At 39.4% G+C, this 18,173-nt stretch overlaps 1 protein-coding gene across 1 annotated transcript; it reads right to left on the reverse strand.

Moving 5' to 3' along the window:
- Positions 1-13,958: 13,958 nt before the first annotated feature.
- Positions 13,959-14,444, reverse strand: LOC150037121 (uncharacterized). The gene has a single exon (XM_090311883.1). It carries the CDS (start codon positions 14,442-14,444, stop codon positions 13,959-13,961), a length of 486 nt encoding a protein of 161 aa, XP_090168009.1.
- Between the last annotated feature and the right edge of the window lie 3,729 nt (positions 14,445-18,173).

Raw genomic sequence — 18,173 nt, forward strand, 5'->3', positions numbered from 1 at the left:
GAGTTGTAAATTGAATTAAGGCTAATCTGGTTTAATATCAAATTTGGCTAATTGGGCTATCAGATTTTCTAATAGGTTGAGGGGTTGATAGATTAAGTGTAATTAATTGATGCCTAATGAAAGAAATTGCATAGGAAACTCTCTCTTGCTCTAGAAATTAGATAGACTCCTATTCTAGATTACATTTACCCTTTTATTTCAATTTCACATATTTATCTCTTCCACACGAAAATACCCCATTTACCGCTCTAGTTAGAAAATTAACTTAACGAAACAAATTGCGTTTCCTTGCGGATCAACTCGGACTTACCACTGTTGCTACATCTTTGTAGTGATAGGAGTAGTTAAATTTTTATAATTTTTTTTTTGTTTCGGTTTGGAGTCAAATTAATGACATCGATTCTAATCGAACAAAAATGACGCCGTTGTCGGGGAATCCATTGACGTTTCGTTAGTTAAATTTATAGTTAGAGTATTCTTTTGCTTTTTGATTTTTTTTCCTTTTCATGTCAGTATTTTAAGCATGGATAGATTTTTATAAATTGATACGACAAATCGGTTTATCGAAATTCTTGTTCACAAAATCGTCATAGCTTATGCATATATTGATTGATTTAGTTGCACATATTTAGATTGCATATTTAGGGTCTAGACTTTTTCTGGCCAAATGCATGTATGTCTTAATATAATCTTTCCTAAATAAATCATACTATAAGATATGGCTTTCCGGCTTGTAGTATGTCTCAACAATTGAACTCTTTCGTAATGCATTTCAATTTTAACTTGTATGTTGCTAAGAAGGAAGAGTTGTAAATTTAATTAGGGTTAATTTGGTTTAATATCAAATTTGGCTAATTGGACTATTAGATTTTCTAATAGGTTGAGAGATTAACAGATTCAGTGTAATTAATTGATGCCTAATGAAAGAAATTGCATAGGAAACTCTCTCTTGCTCTAGAAATTAGATATACTCCTATTCTAGATTACATTTACCTTTTTATTTTAATTTCACGCATATATCTCTTCCACATAAAACCCCCCATTTACCGCTCCAGTTGGAAAATTAACTTAATGAAACAAATCGCGCTTCCTTGCGAATCGACTCGGACTTACCACTGTTGCTATGTCTTTGTAGTGATAGGAGTAGTTCGATTTTATAAATTTTTTTTTGGTTAAGTCTGAAGCTTATTAACAATGTAAGTTTTGGGTCTGTCAGTACTTATATAAATCATATTTATATAATTAATATTTGAATCATATTCAAATATTTATTTCTTTTTGCCTCATGATTTGTATCTAAAAGTGTGTGTAAATAAGGGTGAAAAGTGAGGTTGAGATAGATGGAAATGAATGATGAATCACTTCTCTAGGTGAGAGGATTAGGCGATGCGTTGAGATTATGCGATGCACTTTGTATAATGCGTACAAACTTTACCTAAATCAGATCCAAGTATAAATATAACTCAGGTACCTGGTAAGTCCAAGGTCAAACACAGGGATTTTATGACAAACTAACGCAGACCTTGTGTTGTTTCAGTTGTAGAAATGTCCTAGATTAATGAGGGAGAGGTTTATTTACATATTCTCAGTGCACGCATATAAGAGGACATAGGAGTTCAAGTGAAATAGAGGGATTTATGAATGAATGGTGCTAAATGCTTGGGATATGCATTGATTCCAAGTAAGATGAACACGTGTGTGAAGGTGTAAGGGTGAAGTAAATATGATATGAATGCTTGTTTACAAACCAAGTGTATATGGATGCGTTAGGTTTTTGTTCTTTAGATCATATTATTTAACATTTCTCAATGCGAATGTCACATATATTCCTATCTCTAAGGTGCATGCATTGGTCACAAAAAGTAGTAAAAATATAAGTATTTTTATCTCTAAATATACTGGGCATTCCGACTCAATGCATTCTCTAGTTATCCTATTCTCTCGAATAGTTTAACTACTTTATAACTTCAGCCAATTGATCAAGATTATTAAAGCTTGAAATTTAAGTATGCAACCAGTCAGAAATGTGGAAATCATATACAATGGAATGTAAACAGAGACAAGAGTAAATGGATCAAATGTAAGATTGAATTTTAAATATAGAAACTGTTTTAACAACAATCACATTTAATCGCATGGAATGGAAAACAGAAGTGAAATAAAAGAAAGGAAAGAAGTCAAGCTGCAGAGTTCAACTCTAATCCTTTTTAGCTTGATTAAAATGCGTGTGCAACCAACTTGGTGAAGAAATGATGAACTCTTTCTCGAGCTTGGTCTTCAATAACTCTTCTTGATCAACGATGACAACGGTTCTTTTCCTCTTATCTCCATATTGCAACAGCAGAGCAGCTACGATCTAAGCTCTATGGTTTCTCTAAGAATGTCCCCCTTCTTTGGATGCAGGTCTTCTTATTTATAGGCGTTTTCCTTAGAAACTTGTGACAAGACAACATTAATTTCCATGCCCTGGTCAGACGCTTGCTAGTTCACATTCTTTTCAAACGCCACCAGTCAGATGCTAATACCTGCAAGTGGTGATTTGATAGAAGAAAGCACGAGCCAATTTATCTTTTTTGTGTTGGAAAACTTCGAATGCATGCCCTTTCGTTAGCTTGGCCTGCAACACTTAGTGAATTTTCTTGAAATCTTGTAATAAGATGCATTAGTGAAGTAGTTTTAACAAGAAGTATGCTTTTGCAAGAGTTAGTGATGTGTTTGAATAATTCCATGCTTTTTCCCTTAAGATGAATGTGTTTTTATCATTAAGAATCCTAATTATTTCAACTTTAAGAGAATAACTTGTATTTCTACAAGTTATCACACCCTTACATTTTGAAGAATGCTCGTCCTCGAGCATTCCTAAAATAGTTCCTTATCATACTTTCATCATCTTGATGTGCTGGCTTCACCTCTCATTATGCCAACTTATAAGTGTTCTAAGGATGGTTTTTGAAAATACAGGTTTGTTCCTTCTCTAAAAGAATATATCTCATCTTGAATGCGGCAAGCCTTTTTGTCAACAACTCTTTTTGTTTCCCAAAAAATTTTCATCTTTCTAAACCAGTAATGCACTAGACGCTATTCTTGTAAAAAAAAAGACTTTAAAAAAAATGCAAGTTATTATTCTCAAAACCACTTATGCGTTGATTCAGGTGACCTACCTTCGTTTTGGCTTGGCCCCACGGGTGTCATACGAGCATCCAACTATGAGCGAGTGCCCTTCACAACTGAACTCATATCTAAGCATCTATGCATTTCAAGATGACTGAGTTTTTCTTAAGTTTAGATAGTGGAGTTAGGATATGTTCGTCTTGGATACTTAATTTCGTTTTGGCTTGCCCCCACGGGTGTCATGTGAGCATCCAACTACGGCTAAGTGCCATTCCCAATCTTAACTCTTATCAATTGAAGTTTTCTTTATACTGCATTGACAGGGGAGTTTGCTTATTACGTCGATATATATATATATATATATATATATATATATATATATATATATATCAAATGTAAAACTTTTACACACAAATAGACGCATCAACTCGGACCTCCCCCACTCCCAAATTTTGGAGATCAACAAGGTCCTCATTGTTGAAAGAGAACTATAAAAATGCCTTAAGATTTTAAAAAACATATGTTTGATTTTTTAGAAAATTTTCAAACTTGATACTTCTAATGCCTAACTTCAGACTTATAGGTTTTATATTGTTAATATCATCGAGGTATCAACTTAAAGCACAAGACAAAAAGATAATTAAGGAATCAAGAAAGGCATTCCGCAGGACAAACGCAAGGATAAAAATTGGTAAATGTCACACCCCGCCCCAGACTACCCTCTTAGCGTGAGAAAGGGAGTGAATGCAGCAGTTATCAACCCTTTTGTTCACACTTACTGCCTAATAACTCTTACGAAAATAACTCTGATACCAATGAACAAATTCAACAACCAATGGATTAAGTCAAGGAGGCAAACAACATCTGATTAGGTAGGCCCATTTTATTACAACAACGTAACGTTTATACAACTCCAAGACTTAACTAAAAGTTTACAACAACAACTGTAAAATCCTCCGGAAGTGTAATTGTGGCTTGTGGCAGACCTTAACCTTAGCAGCACCTTGAAACTTCTCACCTTCCGCTACTTTGGAGGGGGGGGGGGGGCGTAAAACATAAAACATGGAAAACATGAGCTATAAAGCCTAGTGAGTGGTGTCTTTAGATAACCAAATAACTTTGTCAACAAAAATATACTTTTGGAAAGCAATGCATAGTCAACAAGAACATTACCACAAGTTCAATATTATTTTCCAGCCAAACCGCTGGACAATCCCCAGCTCAACCGCTGTTTAAAACAATCAACCCCAGCTTGACCGCTGGTTATCACATAATAAAAACATCCCTAGTACTTTCACACGTATACTAAGACAACAACAATTTCCTGTGGAAACTTTCCCTGTACCTTATTATCCCGCTAATGTACACATCGACTATTTTTCCGCTAGCTATGCTTAGGTAACTTGACTATATTTCCCGTCGGTCGTCATCGACTATCATTTCCCACTGACCGAAGCCGACTATATTTTCCCGCCAAGTACCTGTTCAAGCATGCTAACTATATATCCCAGGTACAATTTCAGTTTCCAAAACAAACATACAAATAATATCTTAACAAGCATAGTAACAAGATATATATATATCCCTGATCATGCCAATTTAACATTATCCCCTATATATATTTACCTATATACAGAAATTACATCAACAATATAACAACACAATAACCACTCACCTTGGTTGGTTAGGAACTTTCCTTTCCGAAGTTCCTTAGTTTTCCTTGGTTCCCTTTTGAATCCTAAATTCCAGATTCAATTATCAGCTTAGATTACTCATAGTTCCAGAACTTATTTTAAGATACTTTCTTCTGCAAACATGTTCTAAAATGTCTCAGGAAGCTTACCTAAAATCTGAGCTCAGAATTCCTCATGGTTTGGCCGAAATCACAAAATTTCCAAGACTGGCTCAAGCTTACCCAACAGCCTGACCCTTCTGTCTTCTTCTCAGTTTCCAGCCCGATCCCTTAAAGCTTCTTCTCCGGCAGACCTACCCTAAAAACTAGACTTTCACAGCTTTTAGATGGCTTTAAAATCACTCCAAACGCACAAGTATACTGGGAGAACTCCCCATCTCAAGTTGAAGCTGTTTTCCAGACTTCACTGTCTACTGCGTCCCCCTTGAAGCTTTATGATCAACGCATGGATTTGCTATCAACATAATGTTTTCTCAGCTTTCCCACTCTTCTTAATGTCTTTTGAATTTTGTGATCTAAAAATAAGTCCTTGGCTCTATTTATAGGCGTCCAAGATTGCTCCATGGCCGACACCTTCTACTTGGCCGCATGTCCAAGTGTCTTTTCCTCACATCATCAACGCATTCTTACATCAGCGCAAGCCAAAGTGTCTTTTTCTCCTTTCAACAACGCATAGCCCTCAACTTTGCATACCTTCTTATGCATCCACCTCTTTTACTTAAGGCTTAAGAATTCCTCCTAACAAGCCACATGTCTGGATGACATCTTTGATATGAGCTCATCCTTCATATGCGTCCACAAACCCTTGGATGTTCAACGCATAGTATGCCATCAGCACATAGTTGGCCATCAACGCATAGTCTATAATCAACGCATAGTGTAATCATCAACGCATAGTGGGTCATCAACGCATAGTATGCAATCAACACATAGCAATCCTTGGTTTTCAACACAGCACTATCGCAACCCAACTTACTCAGTCATCGCAAGCCTTAACCATTGCAAGAGCCAACCACCATGCGTCCAACCTAGCCCATCGCATGGCCTATGTCCAACGTATCCATCATGCATGCCATCATCAACTTCCAATCGCATAGTATGGTCGCACGGCCTTGACGTATAGGACAGTTGCTTAGCATCAACGCATAGCTCGCTTATCATCGATGCATAGGTCGCTCGGCAACATCGACGCATAGAATGCTTGGCCGCATCGACGCATAAGACACTCGGCTGTAAGGCATCGACGCATAGGCACTTGGCATCGACGTATGGGACGGCTGCATGGCACCCTCCAGTGCATGCCTGGCCCCGCATTCTCGCACACCCTTGTGTCTGCATGCCCTTTACACCACCGACCCTCGTGCCATCCCAACCTTCCAACGCATCACTTTCAACTTTCTTCCTTTAGCCATATGGATGCATACCACCCTTCCAACGCATCCATCGCATTCATCGCATCCAACGCATCCATCATCCAACGCATCCAATGCATAGTAATGCCTAGTCCAACACTTAGCCAAATTTCTCCTTGGCTTCCAACGCATGACAACTCTTAGCAATGCCTCTTGCCAATATTTTGGCCAATCATGCGTCCAACCTTACAAACGCATGAGTGCCTTTTCAACTTATGTGTTAATGTCTCCTAATACTTCACGCATGGGTTCTTTTGACCTTACACTTAGCCAAATTTCATCAATTAAAGCTTAACTCAGCACTACTCAAGGAAAATCTATTCAACACTTAGAAATTTCCTTCACTTCAACATAGGATTTAACTTTCACTTAGTTAATTCCCTTAATCACCTGCTTAAGTAAGGAAAATGGAAATCCGGATTTCACATTTACTTCCCCCTTAAGAAAATTTTGTCCTCAAAATTTACTCGAACTAACTCTGGTTTAAGGTTTCACAACTACCACTGTTGTAACCTCTTATAACCTCGTCTATTACCACGCTTCCACTGCGCTACTCTGATATCAACTTTCTTAGTTTGTCCAACAATACCTCATCTAGCCATCTCTAAGCTAGATGTTGAAACATAATCATTTCTATCTCAAATACTAAATGAGAATAACTTAAATTCATACTTACCTTCCTTGGTAGATCTCAGGTAGCGTTGTGAGTTCCAGCTCCGGTTGCCTGCTAGGTCATGCCACTTCTGCCATTCCTCTTAGTCTATCATGACTAACTCTTCGGTTTCTTTTTAAATCTTTACTCTACCAATCTTTCCTCTGGTTTTACTGTATTCAAACTTCAAGTTTTTCTAACTCAACCCTCTGGTTTCCAAGAACATATACTTTGATACCAAACTAGTATTAACTCACCCTTCAACTTTCCCAGAAACTTATACTTCGATACTAAGCTGGTATAAACTAATCCCTCAATTGTCCCAGAAACTTATGCTCTGATAATAAATGTTTCATTTAGTAATATAGATGAGAATTTATTGGAATCAAACACACAAAAGAAAAACTAACGCTCATAAAAGAGTAATTAAAACAACAAAATACAAGCTAACACCCCTAAATCTTTATTGCACTGGCGCATCATCCCTGTGGTCAGGTGCAGAGTCTTCATCCATGAATCGTAGGGGATTAACCAAGTAGGCTGGTAGAGGAGGCAACATGAACATCCCTATTAGGACCTGATTGATATACTGAGTTGTGAAGTTAAACTAGTCCTGGCTTCTCTCCGTTTGTTGGCGCATGTATCCCTTAACACTATATTCTGGCATTGCAATGTTGCCAGCTTCATGTGAAGTGCTTCCATGGATGTGGCCAATGGTCTGATTTGGTCTTGGATGAACTCTTTTACCTTATCTATGTTGGCTTGTACTGGAGGTGAGGCTGCGTTAATAGAGAGTTGTTGGGTTTCTTACGTTTCCCCAACTAGGTCTTCTGTATGTTGGGCGTTGCTTGTTCCTAACCCATTTAGTTCATAATGGTGGTTGGAGGGATGAAGGAGGTTAATGTTGGGAATCTTGGAGGAGAGAAGTAGGGGAAGTGAGTCTGACCAACTTGATCCTCATGCGTTTCAGTTTGATGCGTTGGATGAATTAGGACATTGACTGGCAAAGAAAAAGTTAGGGTAGAAAGAGGCAAGTTTAGGTCAAGATGGGCTTCTTCATGCTCCAACGCTAGCTCTGCTTTTGATTCTTGCTCGTTTATAGAAGCATCATCGTTGTGTTCATTGTTAGAATCTTCAACGCAACTTCTTTTTGTTGTGCGTTTGGTGGGTTAGGGTCTAGCTGTCGTGGTCTTAGAAGGTAAGACAGGTTGGTTGGGCAAGCCATGGAGTAGACGCATGATCAGTTTGATATCCATATGACTGTCAACTTCCTCGTAGTCATCCTCCAGAGGAATGCCCACGTGTTCACATTGCACGCAAATGAGCCACGAAAAGTACAGTTGGTTGCGTGGCTTCCCCTTGACAGCCTTGATCTAATCCACTACTATTTTTCTAATGTCAAGGGGGATGTGCTACATGATGCAATAGATAGCCAAGACGCGTTCTCTTGAAACCATCTCATCATGTGTTGTAGGCATGATATGAATTTTAAACAAGTATAACCACATATTTGTGTCTGGTAAAAGATTCTTGGAAGCCATCATCATGACACCCGTTATCGAAATCTACCATGTGCTTCTAGGCTTGGCCATGGTTCTTAACGCATCCTCTAGTTGATCTGGAGTTGGTTGTTTCAGGATGCGATTACCCTCTACGTTCGAATTATTGACTGCATCGAGACTTCATTGATTTTGTTAGAAGAGAAGTGCACCAATGTATCATCTATAAGTGCCGCGTTCTTATTCTCATCAAACTCACTTCCATAGAAGCGACAGATAAGGTTAGGCCATGTTTATGTGAGGCCAACACAGAGTTGACACCAACTCATTACGTCGATCGTGTCTGTGATGTACTCGGGTAATGGACTGTGCTCAGGGAAGAATCATTTCTTAGTCAGTATATCATTGAATTGACTCTTTTTTCCTTTTACTTACCTTGGTGATGCAGTTGTCACTTTTCCTTTTCTAGCCTCATAACTTTTTGCCTCACGTGCTAACGCCTTGGCATCTTCTTCTAATTCTCTTTGAAGGGCAGTTTTCCTTTGCTCGTAACACATAGGTCGCAATTTTACTTATGCGAATGCATTTTTCCTACACAAAATAAGTAAGTTAGTTACTTTTATGTGATGGGCGCATGCGATCGCAATATTCTCAGTTTAATGCTTTTGGACATGATTTTGTAAATTTTTACCATCGCTTCCCTCATTGTCTTACTTATTTACGTTGTAATAACATGCATTTCTACTAATTATCACACCGTTTTGCATCGCAACGCTCATCAATAGCCTAAGCCCAATGCTCACTCGATGCTTGAAGGTAGTAGACTTGGGTGTAGGGCAGCATCGTAACGCTATCCGAGCATTGCAACGCTCCATAGATTGACAACACCACCGTTGCAATGCCAACCCAACGCCTCTACTAATTGCTATAAAGTAGAATATGTAGCGTTACAACACTACGGACTTTGATGGACTTCCCTTTCTGTGCACGTTCAACTGAGCGTCAAGCTACAATTGTGACGTTTCCTCAACGCTCTTCACGGTGCCGCCGCAGAGTTTTAACACTCTTTCTAGAGTTACGTGCTGCGACAAACTTATAAATATTGCATTTGGGGTTCCAGCTGAAGGTGTGAAGAAGTTTAAGACTTAGTTTGTATTTTGGAGAAATTTTAGTCGAATTGTTGTGCAATTTTTCATATAGTCAGCCTCGTTTCCCCATTAATCATTGTAATTCCATTATACCAATGCAAGGCTAGGTAAATTTTATTGGGATTAGTAGTATGCTTTGATTCTTGAAGGTTCTATAGTTGATGTATTTAATTGTTATGAACCCTTGGGAAAATTTAATTGATTCTTAATCAAATTTTATCAACCAAAATATTCTTAATTTCTATCCTGGTATCTTCCTAAAATATTTCTAATACTTAGGGACCGCAAGTTTAACCTTAAAAAGACTTTACTTGTTTCCAGGACATTGCATGATTTATTTCAAAACTTTTTCCAATCGGGGTGTTTCCAAATGATATTTATCCTTGTGCGGTTTAGATATTCCTTTTTTGTGACCTTCACTGATCCAAGTGCCTAGCCTTCATTTTTGCTTGACCCCACGGGCGTCATGCGAGCATCCAACTACGAGCAAGAGGCTCTTTCTCAGTCTAAACTCATGCCCATTTTATTTGGCAGCGGAGTTGCGATCACTTGATTTATGCATTGATCACGATTCCCACCTTCGTTTTGGCTTGCCTTCATGGATGTCATGCGGACATCCAACTACGAGTAGGATCCGATCTCAACATTATGATTTTTTTTAAAATGTCTAAAAGTAGCAAGGTTGAAAATAAATACTGGCACCCCCAAATTTATACACAGCAATGTCATCATTGCTAATAGACTGAAATGACTCATGCGATGATCTTAGGATGTTTCGTAAAAATTGTTTTGAAAGAACACTGGTGGACCACTAACTTCTAGAAATGTTTCATGAATTGACCATCCTGAAATTAAGTTGACTCTAGTACATACGATGAGGAATAAAGGCATGAGTTTCATCATTGAAATCATAATTGGTATGGAAAAAAATGCAGTGACTGAATAAAGTAATCAACATTCAATGATTGCGCCAAACTAAAGAGGATGCGATGATAAAATTAGAAATGTCAACAAACGATGTAAGAGTGAAAAATTTGAAATAAAAAAAGTCAAAGAAAAATACAACCCCCAAATTTGCTTTGTTGCTCGCATCATCTATAATCGCATCCTTCTTTGCGGCAGGTTGATTCCTCGATTGTGATGGGCTAAACGAACTGGTCGCGTGTTTTTAGGTTATCACGTAGCTCCACTGCAATCGTTTACTACGATCATTGCTAAAAAATTAATAGGGTAAAAAATATGAAAGACAGAGTTGATACTTTTAAAGAGTAGTGTTTGTTAAAAAAAGGTAAAGTAAGTTAATGAAATAAAGATATCAAAAGCATACTTCAAAAAATGCGTCCCTGATGAGTTTTTATCGCATATTATCGCAGGGACTGCTCATTTCTTCTGTAGTCAGGAATTCTTCAGGTCCACGGAGGTTTTCTTGTGATGCAAGTCTCCTCTGTGATATATCTTGACTCTTTGCCCGTTGACCTTGAATGCGCTGGTCCCTTCTTCATTGGTTAATTTGACCGCACTGTGCGGGAATACTTCTTTGATTATAAATGGTTCGGACCAGTGGGACTTTAATTTTCCATGAAAAAGTCGTAGCCGTGAATTGTATAACAAGACCTTCTGTCCAACCTAGAGATTCTTTTCGCATAGCCGTTTGTCATGCCAACGTTTTGCGCGTTCTTTGTAGATCTTGACATTTTTATATGCTTGAATTCTCCATTCGTCGAGCTCGAGCAACTGAAGTTCTCTCGCCTCCCCTGCAGTCTTTAAATAAAAATTGAGCTTCTTCACTGCCCACAGTGCTTTGTGCTCCAATTCTAGCGGTAAGTGACATGCCTTCCCAAACACCAGCGCATATGGGGACATTCCTATAGGTGTTTTATAGGCGGTCCTGTATGCCCACATGGCATCGTCCAGCTTCATGGCCCAATCTATGCGTGAAGGATTCATCGCCTTCTCTAGGATCAGTTTGATTTCCCTATTAGACACCTCGGCTTGGCCGTTTGTCTGTGGATTATGTGCGATGGCGACTTATTTTACTAGAGCAGCAGTTTATTGATGACGCTATTAACAAAGTGGGATCCCTCATCACTTATTATGGCATGTGGGGTGCCAAAAAGAGTGAAGATGTTTCTGCACAAGAATTTGGAGACTATCGTTCATCACTTGCGACGCATGATACCGCTTCAACTCACTTGGAGACATAATCGACGGCCAACAGAATGTACTTATGACCATTTGATGGTGGAAATGGTCCTATGAAGTCTATGCCCCACATGTCGAAGAGTTCCAATTCTAATATAATATTCATTGGCATCACAGTCTTCCATGAAATGTTTCTCGTGCATTGGCACTTGTCACATCTCATAGAATAGTCTCGCGCATCCTTGAATAGAGTCGACCAAAAATGCCCGCTTTGTAACACCCTTGCTACTGTGCGTTGACCTCCAAAGTGTCCACCATACGGTGAGTCATGGCATTAGGACAGTATGCGTTGATAAGCAGTCTCTGGTACACATAGACGCAAGATCTGGTCTGACCCCCTCTTGTAAAGATTTGGCTCGTTCCAATAGTATGATTTACATTCATGCATAAGTCGCCTCTTTTTGTGGGCTGTATAATTTTCTGGAAATTGCTCACAGACCAGGTAGTTGACAACATCTGCGTACCATGGTAATTCTTCAAGTTTGAACAGCTGCTCATTTGGAAAGGTTGCATTCACCTCCGACTGGTTGCGGTCTACTTTCGAATTCTCTAGTCTTGATAGGTGGTCCGCAACCTGGTTCTCCATCCCCTTGCGGTCAATTATTTCTATGTTGAATTCTTGGAGGAGGAGAGCCCATCAGATCAACCTCGACTTTGTATCTTTCTTGGTCATCAAATATTTGATTGCCGAGTGGTCAGTGTGAACTATCACTTTGGATCCCAACAAGTAAGCTCTAAATTTTTCCAGCGCAAAGATCACTGCAAGAAGTTCATTTTCAGTGGTAGTGTAATTAACTTGGGCAGGGTTCAATGTTCTACTCGCATATGCGATGGGGTGTAGTATTGTTTTTTTCTTCTATGCTAGCATCGCACATTAGCTCAAATGGCTTTGTTCAGTCAGGTGCGATCAACACAGGCGCGGTAGTTAATGCGTTCTTTAGTATCTTGAATACGTTGAGGCATTGTGTATCAAAGTCGAACGTTCTGTCAGCCTCCAGCAATGCACTCAATGGTCAAGCAATCTTTGAAAAGTCCTTCACAAAACAATGGTAAAATCCTGCATGCCCAGGAAACTCTTGGCAGCCTTCACATTTGCTGGAGGTGGAAGCTTTTCAATGGCCTCAATTTTTTCCTTATCCACCTCCAGCCCTTCCTTGGAAACTTTATGCTCGAGCACAATGCCTTCATTTACCATGAAGTGGCACTTCTCCCAATTCAGCACAAGATTTATCTGTTCATATCTCCTCAATATCTTCTCCAAGTTGTTCAAACAGACTTCATACGTTTGCCCGTAAACTGAGAAGTCGTCTATAAAAATTTGCACTGAATCCTCTAGGTATTCGGAGAAGATAGCCATCATGAACCTCTGGAATGTGTTCGGTGCATTGCATAATCTGAACGGCATGCGACGAAAAGTAAACGTCTCGTATGGGAGGTGAATGTGGTTTTCTCTTAGTCTTCAAGAGAGATCATTATTTGGTTGTAGCTCGCATACCCATCCAGAAAACAGAAGTAATCATTTCCTGCTAGGCGGTCTAGCATCTGGTCAATAAAAGGCAAGGGGAAATGGTTCTTTTTTGTTGCTGCATTGAGTTTGCGGTAGTCCATGCAAATCTGCCAACCAGTGACGGTTCTCATTGGTATTAATTCATTATTTGCGTTTGGGACTATCTTCATTCCTCCCTTCTTGGGCACGCATTGCACGGGGCTGACCCACGTGCTATCGGCGATTGGCTATATGATGCCTATGTCCAACCATTTGATTATCTCCTTTTTCAAAACCTCCTTCATCATAGGGTTCAGTCTACATTGAGGTTCGATAGACCCTTTTTGGTTTTCTTCGAGACGTATCCTGTGCATGCAGTATGTTGGACTGATTTCCCTTATATCTGCTAACGTCCACCTTATTGCTTTTGTGTACTTCTTCAGGATGCTAAGCAGTGCATTTTCTTGTTCTTCTTGCAGCGCAGAGGAAATTATCACTGGCAAAGTTTATTTTGCCCGAGGAAAACATACTTCAGATGACTTGGCAGAGTTTTTAATTCCACGGTAGGTGGTTGTTCCAAGGAAGGTTTTTGTGTTTTTCTTTCTCCATTCAAATTCAAATTTTCTTCTTTGTTTGTTGTTTCCATGATCACATTGCAGGTTTCTATGGATGCGGTCACATTCTCTCTTTCATCTTCTTCTTCAAACTCCTCTTCTTCATTACAACTAGGTTTATTGTCAGAATCAAATAAGTCTTCATCTTCTGGCTTTAATGATGTCGAACCTGAGCTTCTTCCCATTTACACTCATTGTGATCTCTCCCTTGTACACATCAATTTGAGCGCGACTAGTAGATAAATATGGTTGTCTCAATATGATGGGCAGATCTTTGTCTGCTTCGTAGTCGAGAATGATGAAGTCTGCCGGTAGAATGAATTTATCAATTGAGCCCAGGACATCTTTCAACTTTCCCTCTGGGTGAACTAAGGACCTATCTGCCAGTTGGAGAGTCACCGTCGTGGACGTCAACTGCCCCACATTTAACTGTTTGAAAATTGAAAGGGGCATTAAATTTATACTTGCCCCAAGGTCGCAAAGCGTTTGGCCGATATATATCTCGCCAATTGAGCAGGGTATCGTGAAACTTCCGGGGTCGTGCATCTTCGGTGGGATTATGGTGTCTGACTCTTGCATTAACGCCACCGTTGCGAACTTTCCTGTGCTTATTTTCTTTGTCACCATGTCCTTTAAAAACTTCGCATATTTTCGCATTTGTTCAATCGCTTCTATAAAAGAGATGTTGGTATGTAATTGTTTTAACATTTCCATAAAGCGATGATACTGCACTTTATCATTTTGCATCTTCTTAAGTCTTTACGAGAATGGTGGCAGTTGTACCTTCACGGTTCCTTGTTCTATAGGCTTAAAAGTGAACGCAACTTCTGGTTCCATCGTCTCAGGCTCTTCTAGTTCATTCTGTGTCAACGAGGTCCTGGATTCCATCGTAATTGGATTAGTCCAACTTCGCTCCTTCTTATCATCCACAATTGTCTTTCCACTTCGTAAGGTCACTACTTGACATTGCTTCTTTCCTGTGTTCCCGAGTTGCGAGGGAGCTCAGTTGAGCTCAGTAACGTCCCTTGTGGTCTACTTTTAAGCTCGCCCGCAATTTTTCCTATCTGGATCACTAAATTGTGGATTGAAGTTTCCCGACTCTAGAGTACTGTCTCGTTCTTTTCTATGTACTGCTTTAATAAACTCTCCAGGGAGGAAAATGGCGGTGCTTGTGAGCTGCTGGCTTGATTTTGCATTGACCGTTCGTGGGAAAAATCCTGGCGGCCCATCCTTTTGCACCATAGGTTGGCAATTCTTTTGTTGGTTATTTTTCCACATGAAAATTGGGGTGGTTTCTCCACTCGAGGTTGTATGTGTTAGAGAAAGGATTGTTCGTTACGAATTATACTGATTGTGGGTTCCTTGAACATTCTTCCATTGGATGCGAATCTCTACAAGTAGCAAAACTTGTGCTTATCTACTCGATTGCGTTGACCTAACCTCTTTGCATTCCAAAGCTGTTGATTGCGATGCCCTGTAATAGATTGATCATCGCATTCATTTGATTCTATAGAGATGTGATGACCCCATTGTTTATGTCACCTTCTCGAATTTTTAGTCGTTGATCGTTTTCCCTCCAATCTTCGTGAATCTTTGATATGCAATCAAGAATATTTTTAGCCTCATCATACGTTTTGTCAAGCAGACCACCAGCTGCTGCCGCATTGGCAGCTGTCTACGATGCAGGGTTCAAACCGTGATAAAATATCTCCATTTGGAGATAGTCAGGTAAGCCATTGTGCGGATAATCTTGTACCAATCTTTTAAATCTCGCCCAGGCATCGCTGAGAGATTTGTCAATTTCCTATTCAAAATTTGTAATTAACTTCCTCCTTCATGCGTTCTCTGTAGGAGGGAAGTATTTCTTCATGAACTTTTCTACAACTTGTTCCCACGAGGTTATCTCCCCTGGTTCAAGAGAATAAGGCCATTTTCTTGCTTGGTCGCATAATGAAAATGGGAACAACTTTAGTCAAACTTCCTCAAATGAGATGTTTGGGAACAAAAAAGTATTATAGATTTCGATGAAACTCCGGAGATGGGCGTGCAGAACCTCACCATGCCTTCCACCAAACTGTCCCGCTGTCTAAATCATCTGTAACGTAACCGACTTCATCTCAAACCTCAATCCATCCAAAGCTGGCCTCATGATTCCTGAGGAGAAATCATAGAGGTTGGGCGACGCATAGTTCTGGATGGGTCTATTGCGGTCTTTTGCTAGGAGAATGGGGTTTGCCATGATGTTGTTCGGGTTTGCTGCACTTTCTTCCGGTTGTTTAGCCATATTGGGATTTCTCTCTTTTTGTTGTTGATGGTTGTTTCTTCGTCTTATTCGGAACATTCTCTCGATGTTTGGGTCGTAGTTGGGCTCAGGAACGTGTCATTCGCTCATACGACACCTGCTTCTTCCCTTACCAAATGTATGGTAGTGCACAGAGGTCGAAAGCTGCAAAGAAAATCAAAAGGTTTACTGTTAGTGCAATATGTACTGTCGTAGTCCCCGACAACGGCACCAAAAACTTGATGCATTGTAAATGTGATAAGAATATGGTATGCGTTGCACATGAAATTTTTCCTAATAAGATCCAAGTATAAATCTCACTAGGTTTCCTGGTAAGTCTAGGGTCGAACACAGGGACTACTGAGTTACTATGCGACAGTAAATTTGATCCCTTTGTGGTGGCAAAAACAAATAAGTTGGATGGTATTTTGTTTAAGTATATTTCCTATGCGACGGATTCGAGTAAAGAGTTGATGAAATCAAGAATTACAATGAGTATACGATGAACAGGTTGAGAAGGGATTTAGTTAACACTTCCTAAGATTGCGTTCAAGTTAAGCGATCATGCTACACACACACAACAACATGTTATCTCTCAATGCAAATGTCATAGTTCCTATTTCTAGGACGCATGCGATGTATACGATAATGTCGATAGGACTTATGTCTAAGCCTCTATTCTTGTCTATGCGATGATGAATGATGCACACATACATAAGATGACCGCATACTATCATATCCTATTTCTAGGGTGCATGCGATACATAATAGCAAACAGAACTTATGTTTAAGTTTCTATCTCTTGCTTATGCGGTTCTAATCTGACTCTCTCAAGCCTAGATTCTAATCTGACTCTCTCAAGCCTAGATTCTAATCTAACTCTCTCAAGCCTAGATTCTAATCTGACTCTCTCAAGTCTAAATTCTTTCTTTAGACTACTCTCTCAAGTATCTCTAAAGGGTGAATGACGCAAACATAAAACAAGATGATTGCATAAAGTGTAAATCTTAGGTCATGCTAGCTAAGTACTTCTCAACCCATTTGATAATTTAGCTAGTCATGCGAAGTATGGAGAGATTGAACATAAGTTGAAATGTGATTTCCATTGTTTATAAATTAATTGCAGAATACAGAATAACAATAGAATGTAGAGATAAGAAGCCCGATAGCAATGTCTTGCTTCCCGTGGCCTTTTACACTGTCTTTTCACTCCAACTCTGCCCAAAAGAATATCCTTGCTTTCGCAAGTGTTACCCTCTCTTCCTTTTGTAACACTTCCTGACAGTCTTTCTAGCTGTTCGAGAATGATCTCTTGGCGTCTTCTAAGTTAAGAATAACTATGAACAGACTAATGGCTATCTACTTTGTATATGATCTAACTTCTATATGGCAAACTCCTCTAACAATGGTGGCCTTTGGTATTTATAGAGCTCAAGGTGAAGGAGCTTTCTCACTAATGATTGCAATGATGGGCGGTCATTAAATCTCCTACTCTGATGCGTCGATTAATGGTCACCGAAAGTTGAGTGTACTTGCTACAGTGTGTCGTTAGCGGCTTGTCAACTAAATTCGGATTCGAACATCATCAGCTTTCCATCCCATCATGATTTATTATGCTATCACCTTGATGTGCAGTCTTTATGCGGCCACCTTCTCGAGCAACTTCTTTTGAACGCTTACGATCGCATGACTTTGCGATCACAATCTTTCAATGTGCGCAGACGTCCAATTCCTTGGATCGCAACTTTACTTGCGCCAATGCATTTTTCCTACACAAAATAAGTAAGTTAGCTACTTTTATGCGATGGGTGCATGCGATCACAATATTATCAATTTAACTCTTTTGGACATGATTTTGTATATTTTTACCGTCGCATTCCCTAATTGTTTTACTTATTTTTGCTATAATAACGTGTATTTCTACCCGTTATCACACCGTTTTGCATTGCAATGCTCATCAATAGCCTAAGTCCAATGCTCACTCGACGCTTGAAGGTAGTAGACTTGAGTGTAGGGCAACGTCGCAATGCTACTCCGAGCATTGAAATGCTCCATAGATTGACAACACCATCGTT

The sequence above is a fragment of the Benincasa hispida genome, chromosome 3 (assembly GCF_027475165.1).
Source record: "Benincasa hispida cultivar pf3 chromosome 3, pf3_genome.v1.1, whole genome shotgun sequence".
Lineage (NCBI taxonomy): Eukaryota > Viridiplantae > Streptophyta > Magnoliopsida > Cucurbitales > Cucurbitaceae > Benincasa > Benincasa hispida.

Bases quoted from the DNA above. Each gene is read 5' to 3' on its own strand.
- LOC150037121 (XM_090311883.1), bottom strand. From the start codon at position 14,444: ATGGTGACAAAGAAAATAAGCACAGGAAAGTTCGCAACGGTGGCGTTA.